Raw genomic sequence first — 15,635 nt, 5'->3', positions numbered from 1 at the left:
AGTCAGGCTTCTCTGGGCTGGGGCAGGGCAGGGCTTGTCCCCTTCCTGATTCTCTGGGTTTTCTTGCCTGTCTCCAGGCGGAAGTCACTCTTCAAGAAGATCTCAAAGCAGTCTTCAGTGCTGCACACCAGCCGCAGCTTCTCCTCTGGCCTCCACCACTCCCTGTCCTCCAGTGAGAGCCTCCCGGGCTCACCCACCCACAGTCTCTCACCGAGCCCCACTATGCCCTGCCGCAGCCCTGCTCCTGATGCCCCCACAGGTGGGTATGTGCTTGGGAGCACCCAGGGAGAAGGGGCCCGGAGGGAGGGGGCGGAGGGAGGGAGGGAGAAGAGTATGGCAGACAGAGTGTAGGAAACTAGAGGTCTGGAAGGGCCCTGCTAGTCTCCTGGAGTCTGGTGCAGGGGAAGGGAAGGGTGTGCTTAGCAGAGGGAACATCATGTGCAAAGGAGACTAGGTAGAGGGGTGTGAAAGTGAGGCTGGTGGGGGTTTGAGGGATCGACTGTGCAGGGCTTCCAGTACTGGGCCAAAGAGCTGGTCCTCAATTAGGGGGCGATGGGGAGCCATGGAGGGTATGTGATCCGGGGAGGGCATGGTCATGGCTGAGTGTTGGAAAGATCTTTCTGGGGCAGGAAAGGAAGAGACCCTAAGAAGCTAGTCTGGGAACAAAGAGCCAGACACAGATACCCAGGACCCGCTGGGTCAGAGCCAGGCTGCAGGGAGGGACCAGGACTCAGGAAACTCAGAGGGGAGGCAGAGAAGGCTTCCTGGAGGAGGGGGTGTAGGAGCTGGGACTGTGACGAATGAATAGTTCACCAGCTCTAGGCAGAGGAAACAGCCTGTGCAAATGACAGGAGGCAGGAAAGCTTTGGCAGATGTTGTCAGTCCCAGGGCCTCAACTCGGGGCTGGGGACACTGAGGTGGGTAGCCCTGACCCACACCTGTCACCCACAGACACCGCATCCCCACCCAGTGCATCCCCGAGCTCCAGCAGCCCAGCCTCTCCAGCCACTGCTGGCCACGCACGCCCCAGCTCCCTGCATGGCCTGGCGGCCAAGCTTGGGCCTCCCCGCCCTAAAACTGGCCGCCGTAAGTCCACCAGCAGCATCCCGCCCTCCCCGCTGGCCTGCCCGCCTGTGCCTGCGCCCCCACCCCGCTCGCCCTCACCCCTGCCTGGGCACCCGCCTACACCTGCCCGCTCCCCATGCCTGCGCCGGGGCCAGTCAGCTGACAAGTTGGGCACAGGCGAGCGGCTAGACGGGGAACTGGGACGCCGTGGCCGTGGGCCAGATGCAGAACTGGTGGTCATGCGGCGACTGCACCTGTCAGAGCGCCGAGACTCCTTCAAGAAGCAGGAGGCAGTGCAGGAGGTGAGCTTTGATGAGCCTCTAGAGGAGGCCACCGGGTCACCCACCTCAGTGCCACAGATTGCCGTGGAAGGTGCCGAGGCCATTCCAGGAGCCCCTGGACCCACAGGCAAGGACTGATCGACACCCCCGCACCCTGGCCTCTCCTGGCCTCGAAGCTGCGCGTTTTTTTGTGCAATGTTTTTCCAGTAAAGTGACACCCGAATGGAGACCAAGCCACTGGCCTGAGGCACCTTGAAGGCAGGAAGTCCTCTTGGTCCTTGCTGGAAGGTGAAGACAACACTTCGTGTTCCAGTGCCGACCAGGGCCTTAAGGGCAGGAAAGGGGAGTGAGGATGGCATTGTAAATAGCAGCAAATTCCTGTGATTAATTTATTACTTTTTATAAGCAGTTGCCAGACTGAGCCGCCCCTGTGCAGGTGGCTGCCCTGTCCTTGCCCCTCGCACCTGGGACCTGTTTGCAGACCCTGCCTCCTGGGATGAAAAGGAAGCACTTTGGACAAGTTGTGTGTGTTCATGTGTTCCAGTTCTGTATTTTTTTAAATGTTTGTGTGTGTTCCCTGGCCCCTCCCCCACCCAAGACACACCAATTTGAGGGGACCCGGCTGAGCTTACCTTGTCTGGACCCAGGCTGGGTATGACTTAGAAAGTTCATAAATACTTCCCTTTCCCTATAAACCAACGTAACCCTGACAGACTGGATTCTGAAGGCTACTTCCCACTGTCTTAGCGGCCACTCTCTGCTGGAGCTGGCCTCCAGTTCTGCAGACTTCGTCCTGGAGGAGTGGGCGTGGGAGCTAGGGCTTTGATGGATGAGTAGGAATTCACCAAATCCAGGCAGAGGAGTCATCCACTTCACTGAGGTAGAAGAATGTCTGCCCTGCACAAGTTTCCACGTGTTTGAGGCCCACCAGGGTGAGCCATTGACTGTGACTTGTCTGGAACACATCTAGGGGGTTCCCTTGATTTAGAGCCTCCCAGGGATGAAGTCAGAGTGAGAAACCTGAACTGGGGGACAGCAAGGCCTATGTGTGAATTTCAGCTGTGCTGTGTTGCTCGGGGAAAGTGGCTTTCCCACTCTGTGCCTCAGTTTCCTTGTGTTTACAAGACTAAATCAAATGACTATTTATTAAGCACCTACTTTATACCAAGCGCTTTTTCTCGTGGCTTCTCCCTTCCTCAGCCAGTCTTGAGACGGCTGGAGGTGGCAGCAGCATTCCCATTTTACAGATGAGGCAACTGAGGCCTGATGCAGGGTGGGGACTTGTCCCACAATCACCTGGTGAGCCTCAGCAGAAGGGAGCATCAGTCAGGCCCTGTTTGGGCACTGTCATCGAGAGAGCTTGAATGGAGAATCTGGTAGCCCATATATCAGACTCCAGCTCCAGCTCTGCTGGTGATGCTGTGTGACCCAGGAAGAGTTGCTTGGCGTCTCAGAGCCTCCGTTTCCCACCTGGAGGCAGCTAGTGACATGACTGTGCCCCACTTGGTGAGGGCACGCTTCAGGCGCTGCAGCCCACTCAGCATCCCCCTCCCCAGCCCTCAGCCCAGTGCTGTCTGGTGTTGGAGGCAGGACCGAGGCTGTGCATGACTTGCCTCCTTCCATCCTGTAGATGGCAGTGAATAAAAGCCTACATTTACAAGAGGAGGTCTAATGTCTTGATTTGTGAGGGCCTGAGAAGAGGGAAGGGAAGAGTGGAAGGGGTGGGATGAAAACAGCCCCTTGGCTCAGCAAAGTTGTACCTAGAGCCTCTAACCCTTCAGCTCCAGCCCTCTCATTCATGCAGCAAAACTCCGTGATTCTTCCTATTGGGTCGTGTAAAGTGAGTTTTGAAGGCTATACAGGAGTTCGTCACTGAGATGCTCCTTGGTGCCTTCTCTGGTCCTCGCCTCGCTGTCTTCCCCTGTGAGGACCCTTTTCTAGGTTCTGCCTTGAAAGGTTTCATCCAGATACGCCCCTAGGACCCTGAGCTGTGTTTTTAAAATAAACTAACCAGCTTTGTCTTTTCCATCCTGGTGTTTGCTTGAGCTGTGCCCTAAAACTTGGCCAACCGAACCAAGCGTAACCCTAGCGCGTTCGTCTACTTCCGGCGTTCTCAGCCGTCTCGGCATACTCCTCACTCCCCACCACCCCGCTACTGCCGGAAACAATAGGTCGCGTTTGGGCCCATCTGGGGCCCGAGATCGTTCGGCTGTTTCCGGACGCTCTCGACTGCCATGGAAACGCCTTCACCCTCACCCCTTTTCGGACGTGCGCTTGTCCGGCTACTTCCGGCCAAATTCAACTTGCTGGGGCAGTCCCCGACCTCACTCCCATTCCGTGTGCTCAGAACGGCCTCCCTCCTACCCTGGAGCCGTCCATGTTTTGTCAATTTCCGGAAGCTGGCAATCGCCTCTGGGTCTAAACTCCCAAGGCCTCCGTTTGGGACCCAGCACACTCGGCTCCGCCTCTGTCCCGCTGAAGCGCGCCCAGCCATTTCCGGAATCGCTCGGCTGTCTCTAAACCCCGCAGAGCCCAGCCTCAGGTCATTCGACCAACCCGATGGCGCTCGGCAGTTTCCGGAGATGCTCGGCTGTCCCCGGACACTCTCTATTTCGCCACTCCCGCCGGAATGCGTTCGGCTCTTTCCGGAATCGCTCTGGCGTCTCTAAGCCCAGCCGAGCCCAGCCTCGGGTCGTTGGATCGACTTGGTGGTGTTCGGCTACTTCCGGAAATGCTCGGCTCTCCCGGGGGTGGGGGGGAGTGTGTTCGGCTCTTTCCGGAAACACTCGGGCATCCCCGGTCTCCGGCTCAGCTCGGCTCACCCGCGCCAGATCCGAATGCGCTCGGCCATTTCCGCTGGGGGCGGGCCCGGCCGCTCGGAACCGCGGCGGCGGCGGCGGAGGCGGGGATCCCGCGGCTGCGGCGACGGCGGCCGCGGTGGAGCCACGGGACGGGCTCGGCTTGGCTTGACGGCGGCGGCACGACCAGGTGAGTCCGATCGGTCGGCGTGGCAGTTAGGAGTGGGCGCGCGCTGGAATGCGGGGCACGCCGGCCGAGTGTGAGGCCCGGTGGAGGCCAGGACGGAGCGCCGGGCTGGATCGGGCCCCGCGAGAATTAGGGGGCTGCGGGGAGGGGGAGCCGCGTGGGGCGCAGGCCTTGGCTCGACTCGGCGGCAGTGTAGTCTGCCCGGGACAGTTGGGGCAGAATGGGGGGCCCCAGGCAGAGACGGGAGGCTGGAGCTGCAGCCGCTAATGAAGGGTGGCCCCGCCTATGGTGGGGGCGCCGACCAGGAATGGGGGGCGCCCAGGCATTGTGTGGAGCATAATGGGGGCGGGGTATCGGGGGGTCGACGCCCAATTCCGGTCCACGCAGGCCCGAGTGCATGTCTGCACACGCGTGAGCGCGCGCAGGCCCGAGTCCCAGCCAGGCCTGCTGACCCGCCCCCCACCCTGCGTCTTGGATTCGAGGCGAGCAAACTGGGGCGTGTGCAAACGTGTGCACACTAGGACGCGGGTGCAAGCGGTCCCGGGCTGTTCCAGGCAGGTGGCTACAGGCCCTTTCCTCGATGTCCCCTCTTTGGACCTCAGTTTACCAACCTGTGGAATGAGGGTGACAGGCTCCAGAGAGCGAGTAAGTTGGGTGCTGGGGAACGGGGAGCCCCTGCTTTCTGCCCAGACACCTCCTCGGACTTCTTCTGGTGGCCCTCGAGTACTGGACCTTACACCTGGCTCTCAAGGCCCTGCATAGATGGGCTTCTCACTTTCTTACCAGCCCCCATGAACTCCTTGCAAGCAACTCCCTCCACCTAGCCTTTGCATAAAGATTCCCTTTGCCGGGTGCACCCTCCTGGCCTCTGAGGACCCTGCCCCGACCTGGGCACCCCCAGCCCCCTGTCTCCAACCTTGCAGGTTGGCATGTCTGTTCAGCTCTGTCTCCTCCAAACTAGGGGGTCCTGGGGTGATCATCCATTGCCCTCATCTGGCAACCCACCCCACCCGCATTGACAGCCACAGTGCACCCCTGCCATCTGCCCTCGGTCTGAGTTCCCCTCAGGCTGCCGACCCCATCCTGCACATTTTGAGCAACCTATTGGGGACCCTCCCCAGCTCGCTCCTTCCCAGCAGAGGCCCGAGATCCACCAGCATGGACTCACCTCCAGGCCTTTGCTTGTGGGGGGACTCCACCAGGACCTCCTTCCCTCTACTCTGCTCCCTTGCTGCCTCCTTTGGGGCTCAGCTCACCTGACCCCTCTTCAGGGCTCCCCTAAGCACCCCCCACCTCACCACTGCAGTTCTGTGCACTCTGATTACAATTTTCTGGCCACGTGACCGACCCGTCTTCCCCTTTGTCCTGGGTTGTAAAGTCGGATGGATCTGGGTTTGAATCCTGGTTTCTTCTTGGCCCTGAACAAAGATCTCTGTGTTCTGAGCTTCAGTTTCCCCCACCTCTAACAAGGGCAATGAGGCATTTGTTTACTGAGCATGTAGTGTGCCCTGGGCAGGTTCCAAAAGCTCTGCTCCCAAAGACCCAGAGGGGGACTGCTGTTGTACCCATTTTACAAGTGGGGAAACTGAGGCCCAGAGAGGGGCAGGGATTAACCCAAGGGCCCTCAGTGAGTCGGGGGACTTGAACCCAGGATTTGGGCCCATCTCTGAGTTGAGGTGCAAGCCGTCCAAGCCCAGCTGACTCTGCCCTGCCTTCCTTCCCCCAGGTCCGCGTCCCCGGCCGAGCATGGTGGCTGCCTATGCCCCTGGCTCCCTTGGAAGAGCCGCCAGCCTTGGGCACCGATGGCCTCACACGTGAGGGAGTGAGTGGCCCATCCTGGCCCTTCCAACTGATGGGGGACTCAGCGGCCCAGTGACCTGAAACACACTGCAGACCCCTCCCACCTGTTGACTGATGGTGGATGCAGCGACAAGGGACCCTGGTCAGGGTCGTGGCACAATGGTAGAAAGGGAGGTGTGAGCAGCCCATCTGGCCCCACCTGGCCTCACCTGGTTTAATTCCACTATCTCAGTTTCATGGTGGACACAGGGGTCTGACTGCCCCAAGCCAACCCAGCAGACCCTCCCGGCCCCTAACGCAGCCAATGGGGCATTAGGGCCCCCAGCAGCCGCCTGACTGTCTGGATCCCATCCCGCCCGGCCATGGCAGGCGCCGAAGGCTTCCAGTACCGCGCGCTGTACCCATTCCGCCGAGAGCGGCCCGAGGACCTGGAGCTGCTGCCAGGGGATGTGCTGGTGGTGAGCCGGGCGGCCCTGCAGGCACTGGGCGTGGCTGAGGGCGGCGAGCGCTGCCCACAGACCGTGGGCTGGATGCCGGGTGTCAATGAGCGCACGAGGCAGCGCGGCGACTTCCCCGGCACCTACGTTGAGTTCCTGGGCCCTGTGGCCCTGGCCCGGCCCGGCCCCCGCCCACGTGGCCCCCGCCCACTACCTGCCCGGCCCCGAGAGGGGCCCCCCGAGCCAGGTGAGCGGCCATGTGATGGCAGGGTCCTGGCCTGGTGCTCTCTCCTCAGACCCTCAGTTCTCTCCAGCGGGGTGATGGAGCCTCTGTCGGTGAAAGAGGAGGAGTAAGGACGTAGGTCATTCGGTCAGTTGACAAGCATTGATTGCACAGCTTTCAAGGGCTGGGCCCAGTTCAGGGTACTGGGGACTAGCAGTGGACACAGGCCTGGCCCTGCCTTCGTGGAACTTCTGGTTAAAGAAATAATGAGAATGTGGTCAGGGGGGCAACACGTCATGAGGAAGGAGCCACGCGTGGAGAGAGCTAGGAGTGAAATGTTCTGGACAGCAAAGGTGAAGGCCATGAAGTACGGTAGAACTGCAGGTTCAGGAACCAGCTGCAGAAGGCCCCATGTGGTGCAGCGGAATGAGGAAGTAGAGGTAGCAGCGGGCTAGGCCTCGGGTTCTGGGAAGAGCATGAGATTCCTTGAGGTACTAGGAGCGTTCAGTAGGACTCAGAGGCTCAGTTTCCATCTTGCGGTTTGCAGACCCAGTCTGTCAAGGACCTTTTTTGTTACCCTGGATTCCAAAATGAGGGGCACTGCAAAGCTCAGGGTGGGACATTCTGCTGAGGCCACACGGCGCAGTGGGGCATGAGGACCCCACATCCCTTCCCAAAGACCCTCGGCCATCCCTGCTTCCACAGAGTTGCTGTTGAGAGCAGGGAGTCGGGAACTGAGCATACCCTGAAACTTTGCCCTGTGGCAGGCAAGGGTGTGGGTTCCAGCTGGGGAAACTGAGGCCTAGGTGGGGAGTCCTCCTGGCTGATGCATGTTAAGCACATATATGGGCCCAGTCGTCTGCTCTTACCCGACCCTCTGGCAGTCCCATGAGGCTCTGTGCACAGCGGGAGACAGAGGTGCGAGGGGGTCATCCAGCATGTCCAGGAGCCTAGGAGGTGCTGAGGTCTGCCTGATTTCATGCAAGAGGAACACTGATGCCCAGAGAAGGTCGGGCCGGAGTCCCCTGGTTCAGGCCAGAGTGGGGGCTCCCAGGCGGCTCAGCATCTGGCGTCTCCAGGGCCCGGGCCTGGTCCTGCCTTGGCCTGAGGAGCAGGAGGCCCCATCTGGGCTTCTGGCCAGAATCTGCCTCTGCCCCTGGTAACAGCCGCCTCCCTCCCCGGCCTGGCCTTGGTCCAGCCACCGCACACAGCCCCACGCGAGGTGGCTGCCTGGCCCGCCCTCCAAGCCTTCCAGGGCCATGTGACCTTGGCCACGTCCGCCTGCTCCAGGCCTCAGTTTCCTCATATGGAAACCACAGGGTTTCTGCTGCTCCAGGATCTTGGGACAAGCTGAGGCTGCCTGCGTTTTCACCATTTAACCCCCTTCAGGGAGCTGAGGCAGAGCCCCAGTGTCGCCTGGGCTGTGTCACAACAGGCAGGTTGTCCACTCAGCCTCAGTCCGTCATGTGTAAAATGGGGAGTGACGTCTGTTCTGCAGGGACCTCCCCACTGGTTTGCAAATTGGTCACAGACAAGTTTCAGGGTTGAGTTGTCAGAACTGTCCCCACCCCAGCCCCATCCAGGGTGTCGCCTCCCCCTTTTGCCTTTTTTTTTTTCCTTTTTTTTTTTTTTTTTTTGGCGTTTTCTACGCAGCTGGGCCTTCTCCAGCTTGCGGTGCCACCTGGCCCATCACTCAGGAGGCCCCGCAGGCCCCGGCTTGCCCCTGCTGCATGCCAGGGCATCCCCGGCCGAGGGCCAGAGCCGGATCAAATGGTGACGACTGAGGCAGAGGCTCCAAAGCGGGAAATGCAGGCCAAGGGGGGCTGGGCCCAGGGCTGCCTGTCTGCTGGGAGTGAGTTCAGTGGCTTAGAAAGGGAGCAGGGAATACTTTTAAAAAGCAAAATGACTTAGAAAATGGAGAAAGATCCTTAGGAAAAGGTGTTTCAGTCCACAAGGATATTTTCCTTTTATTCCTTTTCAACTCCTTTGTTTTCCCACCAAGAAGGAAAGATGATGCCATTGGCCCATTTTCCATTTGAGGAAACTGAGAGGGCAGGGTCCCATGCCTGAGGCTGCATAGCCAGGCAGTGGCAGAGCCCAAACCCTGGTCTCCTGTGGCCACCCTAACAAAGTGCCACAAACTGGGCAGCTTCAAACAACAGGAGTGTATTCTCTCAGTTCTGGAGGCCAGAAGTCCAAATTCAAGGTGTCGTCAGGGCTGTGCTGCCTTTGGAGACTCCAGGGGAAGATCCTGCCTCGTCTCTTCCAGCTTCTGGTGGCTACAGGCATTCCTGGGCTCGTGGCTGCATCACTCCAGTCCCTGCCTCTGTCTTCATAACGGCCTTCTCCTCTGTGTGTCTCCATGTCCTCTCCTCTTCCTATAAGGATACTGCTCACTGGATTTAGGATCTGCCCTAAATCCAGGATGATCTACCTCATTTTGAGATCTCTGACAATTACAGGAGCCCTGATGGCACAGTGGTTAAGAGTTAAGGTGAACTACGGATGCTAACCAAAAGGTCAGCAGTTCACATCCACCAGCCACCCCTTGGAAACCCTATGGGGCAGTTCTGCTCTGTCCTGCAGGGTTTCTAGGAGTCGGAATCAACTCGATGGCAGTAGGTTTGGTTTTTGTTTTTAACTTAATTACAAGGAGCCCTGGTGGTGCAGTGGTTAAACACTTGGCTGCTAACTGAAAGGTCGGAGGTTTGAACCCACCAGTGGCTCCACAGGAGAAATGACCTGCTGATCTGCTCCTATAAAGATTACAGCCTAGGAAACCCTATGAGGCAGTTCTACCCTGTCCTATAGGGTCACTGTAAGTTGGAATTGACTTGATGGCACAGAACAACAATTTAGTTACTATTGCAAAGACCCTATTTTCAAATAAGATCACGTTCACAGGTACCAGGGTTTAGGATATGGACATATCTTTTGGGGGGACCCAATTTAACCCACCACCCCTGGTTTCTGAAGTTGCATAAACATATTTTGACCCAGAACATTGTTGCCCACCAGCTCAGCCCACCCTAACCTTCTAGCTGGGACCTTCTGCATCCCTAGGATGGAGGTCCAGGTGCCAGATGGTTGCCTGAACCGGGCCCTGCCTGGAGCCACCCAAACTGAGGGGTCCCATGGGCAGAGAGAGGTGCTAGGCCGTGCCAGGGACCTCACCAACATGCCATCCCCTCCCTCCTGCCAGGCCTCACTCTCCCTGACCTGCCTGAGCAATTCTCCCCTCCTGATGTGGCGCCCCCACTTCTGGTGAAGCTCGTGGAGGCCACTGAGCGGACAGGTAAGCCTCAGGCCATGGACCAGCCCCTGGATTCTGCTTACATACTTCTGGTGACGGGCAAGCCATCCCTTTGCAAGGCTGCAAGCCTCACTCTGTGTGGGAAGACTCCCTGAGGCTGAGCCTGAATGCTCTGAGCCCCTGTGTTGAGTAGGGAGATAAAGTGAAGAAGGGAACGTGGACCCCCCACCCAGCCCTCTGCCGCAGTCTCCCTCTCCTCCCTTTGCTCTTATTTCTGGTCTCCAAAGTGAGCTGGGGGAGGGGGTTGAGTAGCCACCCCAGGTCCCACGCGAGTCGAGGACAGGATTTGAGAGCTGGTCTTGCCATTTTGGGTGGAGCTGACTCTCTGTCCTACCTCCACAGGGCTGGACAGTGACTCCCTCTACAGGCCAGAGCTGCCTGCCCCGCGCACAGGTGAGGGGGGGGGGCGTCCACGGGCAGGGGCAGGGGAGGACCCGGCCTTGGATGGCCTGGCGGTGACCCAGGAACATCTGGATGTGTGCTCCCTGCCCCCACAGACTGGTCCCTGAGCGATGTGGAGCAGTGGGATGCGGTGGCTCTGTCGGACGGCATCAAGGGCTTCCTGCTGGCGCTGCCGGCGCCCCTCGTGACGCCCGAGGCTGCGGCCGAGGCGCTTCGGGCCCTACGGGGTGAGCCTAGCGGGGTGTCCAGGGAGGAGACCAGGGCAGGCTGGCATGGGCCGCGGCTCACCACAGGATGTCCTACTTCTTTCCGCAGAGGGCTCGGGGCCCGTGGGGCCGGTGCTGGAGCCACCAACGTTGCCACTGCACCGCGCGCTCACGCTGCGCTTCCTGCTCCAACACCTGAGCCGTGTGGTTCGGCGCGCCCCAGCCCCAGGCTCCGCGGTCCGTGCCCTGGCCGCCGCCTTCGGGCCGCTGCTGCTCCTGCGTGCGCTGCCGCCTTCGCCGCCACCAGGGGGTGCACCAGACGGGTGAGCAACGACGCCTGCATGGGATGGGCGGGGCCGCGCGGACGTTGGGGTGGTCTAGCTGGGAGGGAGGGCGGGGCTTGATTAGACACAGAATGGGAGATGCCTAGAGTGTAAGAAAGCAGGCTTGGATGGGGCCCCATGAGTGAGCGAGGTTCTACATGGGGAAGGAGAAAATAAAACAAGGGGTGGAATTTCTAGCCAGGAGTAAGGGTCCTAGACCAGAGAGTGGGATGTGGGTGGGGCTGCTCACCCTCGACCCACGGTCCCTCAGTTACCCCAGTCAAGGTCTCTCCCAGCCAGTACTACAGCACCCTCATTTCCCTGCCTTACCTCAGGCGTTGGGTTTTTGTTCATTTGTTGTATGAGAATTTATTGAGCACCTGCTGCATACCCGTAAGCAACAGTTGGCCCCCCCACATACCTGCTAGCAGCATGTACCCCTCTTCCTCGCCCACACCTTCACCCATGCACACCGCCCGGGTGTTCAAGCTCACGCAGGCCCGTGTGTGCACACGTGTGCAGACACATGCTACCCATCGTTGACTGCACCCCCTCCCCCAGGACTGAGCCCAGCCCCAGCCCCGACTTCCCTGCAAAGCTGGTGGAGAAGTTGCTGCAGGAATATATGGAGGAGCAAGAGGTCGTGCCCCCAGGTGACCTCCCCATTCTGTTATTATCTCTTATTATTGGAGGCAGTGGGGGGCATAAACGCTGGATCCAGGCTTCTGCTACCATCAGTAGGCCTGGTTACAATGGGAGCTGGCCACAGTATACAATTGGTGCTCAATGTGCGTTTGTTTTCCTGTCCTCCAGCACTGCCGCCTAAACCTCCCAAGGCAAAGCCGGCCTCTGGGGCCCTGGCCAATGGGGGGAGCCCGCCCTCCCTGCAGGATGCTGAGTGGTACTGGGGGGACATCTCCAGGTAGGGGAGCCAGTGGGGCCTTTGGAAGAGCAATGGGTGGAGCCAGAGCCTCTAGGGGTGGCCCATATGGTGGGCAGGGCCGCGTGGTGAGCAAGGTCTCCTGCCATGGCCCCAATCCTGGGTCTCCTTGGCAGGGAAGAGGTGAACGAGAAACTCCGAGACACGCCTGATGGTACTTTCCTGGTCCGAGATGCATCGAGCAAGATCCAGGGGGAGTACACGCTGACCCTCAGGTGGGGGCTTGTTCTTTCAGATGTGACCCTGGGGTCAGAGGTCACAGAAGGGGGCAGGAGGACATCAGGTCAGAAGAACTGTGTAGGGCATGGTACGTGTGTGGTGTCACAGCCAGGAGACCTGGGGACAAGGTCTGGTCGGAGCCTAGGGGGTCAGCCTTGGGGTACTGTGGGGTGCTGATACCCCACCTTCCCTCAGGAAAGGCGGCAACAACAAGCTAATCAAGGTGTTCCACCGTGACGGCCACTATGGCTTCTCAGAACCGCTCACCTTCTGCTCAGTGGTGGACCTCATCACCCACTACCGCCATGAGTCACTGGCCCAGTACAACGCCAAGCTGGACACGCGGCTGCTGTACCCTGTGTCCAAGTACCAGCAGGTCTGGGCTGGAGGTGGAAGCGGGAGGGATGTGCCTGGCCAGGCCTTGGGCCCAAGTCTCCCCCTGACCCATGTGGGTGCCCCCAGGACCAGATCGTGAAGGAGGACAGCGTGGAGGCAGTGGGTGCCCAGCTTAAGGTCTACCACCAGCAGTACCAGGACAAGAGCCGCGAGTATGACCAGCTGTACGAAGAGTACACACGCACCTCTCAGGTACCCAGGGGGGAGACTGAGGCACAGAGGGGCAGTGTGAGACCAGGAGCGAGACAGCCAGCCTCTGAGACCGTGGGGACAAGCGTCTACTTCCAGGTCACAGAGCCACCCATAGTACTGGAGGCTATTTTAAAAGTCTAGCCATCAACATACATGGTGGAGACAGTACCAGTGAAGAACTCACCAAGGTTCACAGGAGTGGCTCAGTGGGAACTGGGGAACCTGCTTGAGCCTCTGTGTCTCTCTGGGCCTCAGTTTCCCCATCTGTAAAATGGAACCAAAACCAAACCCATTGCTGTTGAATCGATTTCAACTCATGGCAATCCCAGTAGTAGAACAGTAAAATTGCTCTATAGCATTTTCTTGGCTGTGATCTTTACAGAAGGAGTTTGCCAGGCCTTTCTTCCATGGTGTTGCTGGTTGAGTTTGAACCACCAGCGTTTAAGTTGGCAGCCAATCTCAAACTGCTTGCGGCACCCAGGCTCCTTGTAAAATGAAACAGCTGATCTCAGTGACCTTTCTATCCCCTTCAACCAGGATGTTATTCAAAATGACGATAATAACCTGGTGGAGGGTCAACTGGGACACAGGGACAGAGTTCACGGGGAAGGGTAGTGTGTTTTAAAACAGGGCCAGGTTTCATCACTCAAGGATCATGTTCATAAACTTCTTTTCTAAATCAAGATGCAACAACCTCAGATCAAATGCCCCATCTTCGGCTGAGAATCGCTCAGTCTTCCCTGCAGGCCATGAGGGTGTTTTCTTGTACCGTTTTACTGACGGGTCAGTGGAGGCTTTGAGTGGATGAGATGCTGAACCAGGTCGGTTATAAATATTACGAGTTCGGATGTGGCTTAGGCCCTGTGAACCTCAGTTTCCCCATTAATAGTCTTAACTTTCTGGTGGGCTGTTGGAAGGTTCTGTGAGATGATGCGGGGAAAGCATTAAATTTATTGTTAATTCTTAGCCATGCTGCAGGTTCAAGTGTTCATGGGTGCCCAAAGGAGGGTATGAAGGAGAAGGGTGTTTTAAAGGCTGACTAGCAGTTCGTTTGATGCAGCAGAGAGGAATGGCACTTCTAGTGGAGGGAACAGCCTGAGCAAAGGCTCCATGGCAGAGATGGGATCTGCTTTCACCCTTCATGAGGAGCTTGTGGGGAGGTCCCAGGAGATGTTGAGATCTACCCCTTCCTCAGGAGCTGCAGATGAAGCGCACCGCAATCGAGGCCTTCAACGAGACCATCAAGATCTTTGAGGAGCAGGGCCAAACACAAGAGAAATGCAGCAAGGAATATCTGGAGCGATTCCGGCGTGAGGGCAACGAGAAGGAGATGCAGAGGTAAGTCTGGCCCTCCTACCCTGCTCTTCCTCATCCTGATCTGGTGCAGTACACATGGGGAAAGGAAAGAAATGGGGCAGCCAGGGTACTGCCTGGGAGAATAGGCAGTTGAAATGAGCTGTGAAGGATGAATAGGAGTTTGCCAGAAAGAGAAGTCACAGGAAACAGCACGGGCAAAGGTTTAGAGGCTGGAAGCACGTAGTTTGGTGCAAAAGAAGGTCCTTAAGGGAGCTGCCCTGGGAGCCATATGAGGCCTCTGAGCTGCCCTTCCACAGGATCCTGCTGAACTCAGAGCGGCTCAAGTCCCGCATCGCTGAGATACATGAGAGCCGCACGAAGCTGGAGCAGGAGCTGCGGGCGCAGGCCTCGGACAACCGGGAGATAGATAAGCGCATGAACAGCCTCAAACCTGACCTTATGCAGCTTCGCAAGATCCGAGACCAGTATCTTGTGTGAGTACCCACACTTGCCTGCATACCCACCATTAGCACAGGGCCTTCTGTGATCGCAGCAGCCGCCTGCCCTTGCTTTTTCCACCAAGTAGCCCCGCTCAGCCCCAGTGACTCCTCTTCTGTCCACTAGCCCCTGCTCTTGGAACTCAGCCCCACCCTTTCCCTCCTGGGCCCCTTGGAAGGGCTCCTGTGGGTTAGCTGCAGCTAACTTCTGCTTCTGACTAGGAGGCTGCAGCAGCCCCGGCTGGGGTTCATATCCCAGCTGTATCCACTGACCCACTGTGGGTGACATCAAGGGGCTCCCACTCCCCCTGGGCTGTGTGCCAGGTGCATGTTAGCTGATTTTGTGTTCTTGAAACCCTTTTTAAGATTTCCCTTTTACATTGAGGAAACTGAGGCACAGAGCAGACAACTGCCCTGTGCAAAGGCCAACAGGACTGAGCCTCTCATGATAAGGCCTTGTCTGGTCTGGCATGTTCTAGGTCATTGAGTGTTCACAGAGACAGAATAGGTGGTTCCAACCGTGTCCCAACTCAGACTCTGGTGGGGCTATGAGAGCCTACCAAGGTTCAGCTGCTCTTGGCCAAGTGGAGGCTGCCCCCGTGTGGCCACCGGGGATATCGCACCTAGAACTTGCCCTCCTAGGTCAGTCCCTGCCTCCAGCCAAGCTTGACAGGCCTCGGAAGGCTTGGACCTGCCTTGCTGCAGCCTCGATTTCTGTATCAGCAGAAGGAACACGAACCCAACTTTCCTTTCTCCCCTCAGGTGGCTCACCCAAAAAGGTGCCCGGCAAAAGAAAATCAACGAGTGGTTAGGGATCAAAAATGAGACCGAAGAGTAAGTGACCACCTGGAGGAGGGCAGGGAGGGCTTCCTTGAGAAGGGGCCATTTTTAATGGGTTTTGAAGGGTGCGTTGGAGTTCACCAGGGCTTCCTTGAGGAGAAGTCGTTTTTGATGAGTTTTGGAGGATGAGTTCACCAGGCAGGAAAAGTTGTTTGGGCAGCAGGGATACCTCGGCTCCTGGTGGGTGAGTAAGCAGGGTGCCCCCCCCCCCCCCCCCCCC

The 15,635-nt window shown here is 58.3% G+C and overlaps 2 protein-coding genes across 2 annotated transcripts in view; both read left to right on the top strand.

Annotated features, from left to right (window-relative positions):
• Positions 1-3,171, top strand: part of MAST3 (microtubule associated serine/threonine kinase 3) — a 29,401-nt gene extending 26,230 nt beyond the window's left edge. Inside the window, exons 26-27 of the mRNA XM_023738748.1 lie at positions 78-259; positions 952-3,171. Coding sequence (XP_023594516.1) covers positions 78-259; positions 952-1,484 — 715 coding nt within the window. The 3' untranslated portion in view covers positions 1,485-3,171. The remainder of the gene's footprint in view (positions 1-77; positions 260-951) is intronic.
• Positions 3,172-6,493: 3,322 nt separating this feature from the next.
• The window catches only part of PIK3R2 (phosphoinositide-3-kinase regulatory subunit 2), a 9,917-nt gene continuing 775 nt past the window's right edge, over positions 6,494-15,635 (top strand). Inside the window, exons 1-13 of the mRNA XM_004384391.2 lie at positions 6,494-6,815; positions 9,994-10,086; positions 10,447-10,497; positions 10,602-10,733; positions 10,822-11,035; positions 11,597-11,688; positions 11,849-11,957; positions 12,092-12,190; positions 12,390-12,570; positions 12,657-12,782; positions 13,978-14,120; positions 14,396-14,572; positions 15,338-15,409. Coding sequence (XP_004384448.1) covers positions 6,494-6,815; positions 9,994-10,086; positions 10,447-10,497; positions 10,602-10,733; positions 10,822-11,035; positions 11,597-11,688; positions 11,849-11,957; positions 12,092-12,190; positions 12,390-12,570; positions 12,657-12,782; positions 13,978-14,120; positions 14,396-14,572; positions 15,338-15,409 — 1,811 coding nt within the window. The remainder of the gene's footprint in view (positions 6,816-9,993; positions 10,087-10,446; positions 10,498-10,601; positions 10,734-10,821; positions 11,036-11,596; positions 11,689-11,848; positions 11,958-12,091; positions 12,191-12,389; positions 12,571-12,656; positions 12,783-13,977; positions 14,121-14,395; positions 14,573-15,337; positions 15,410-15,635) is intronic.

The sequence above is a fragment of the Trichechus manatus genome, unplaced genomic scaffold (assembly GCF_000243295.1).
Source record: "Trichechus manatus latirostris isolate Lorelei unplaced genomic scaffold, TriManLat1.0 scaffold00122, whole genome shotgun sequence".
NCBI classification, from domain to species: Eukaryota; Metazoa; Chordata; class Mammalia; order Sirenia; family Trichechidae; genus Trichechus; species Trichechus manatus.
Note: the sequence above shows the minus strand (reverse complement) of the source record. Positions and strands in the feature narration are given on the sequence as shown.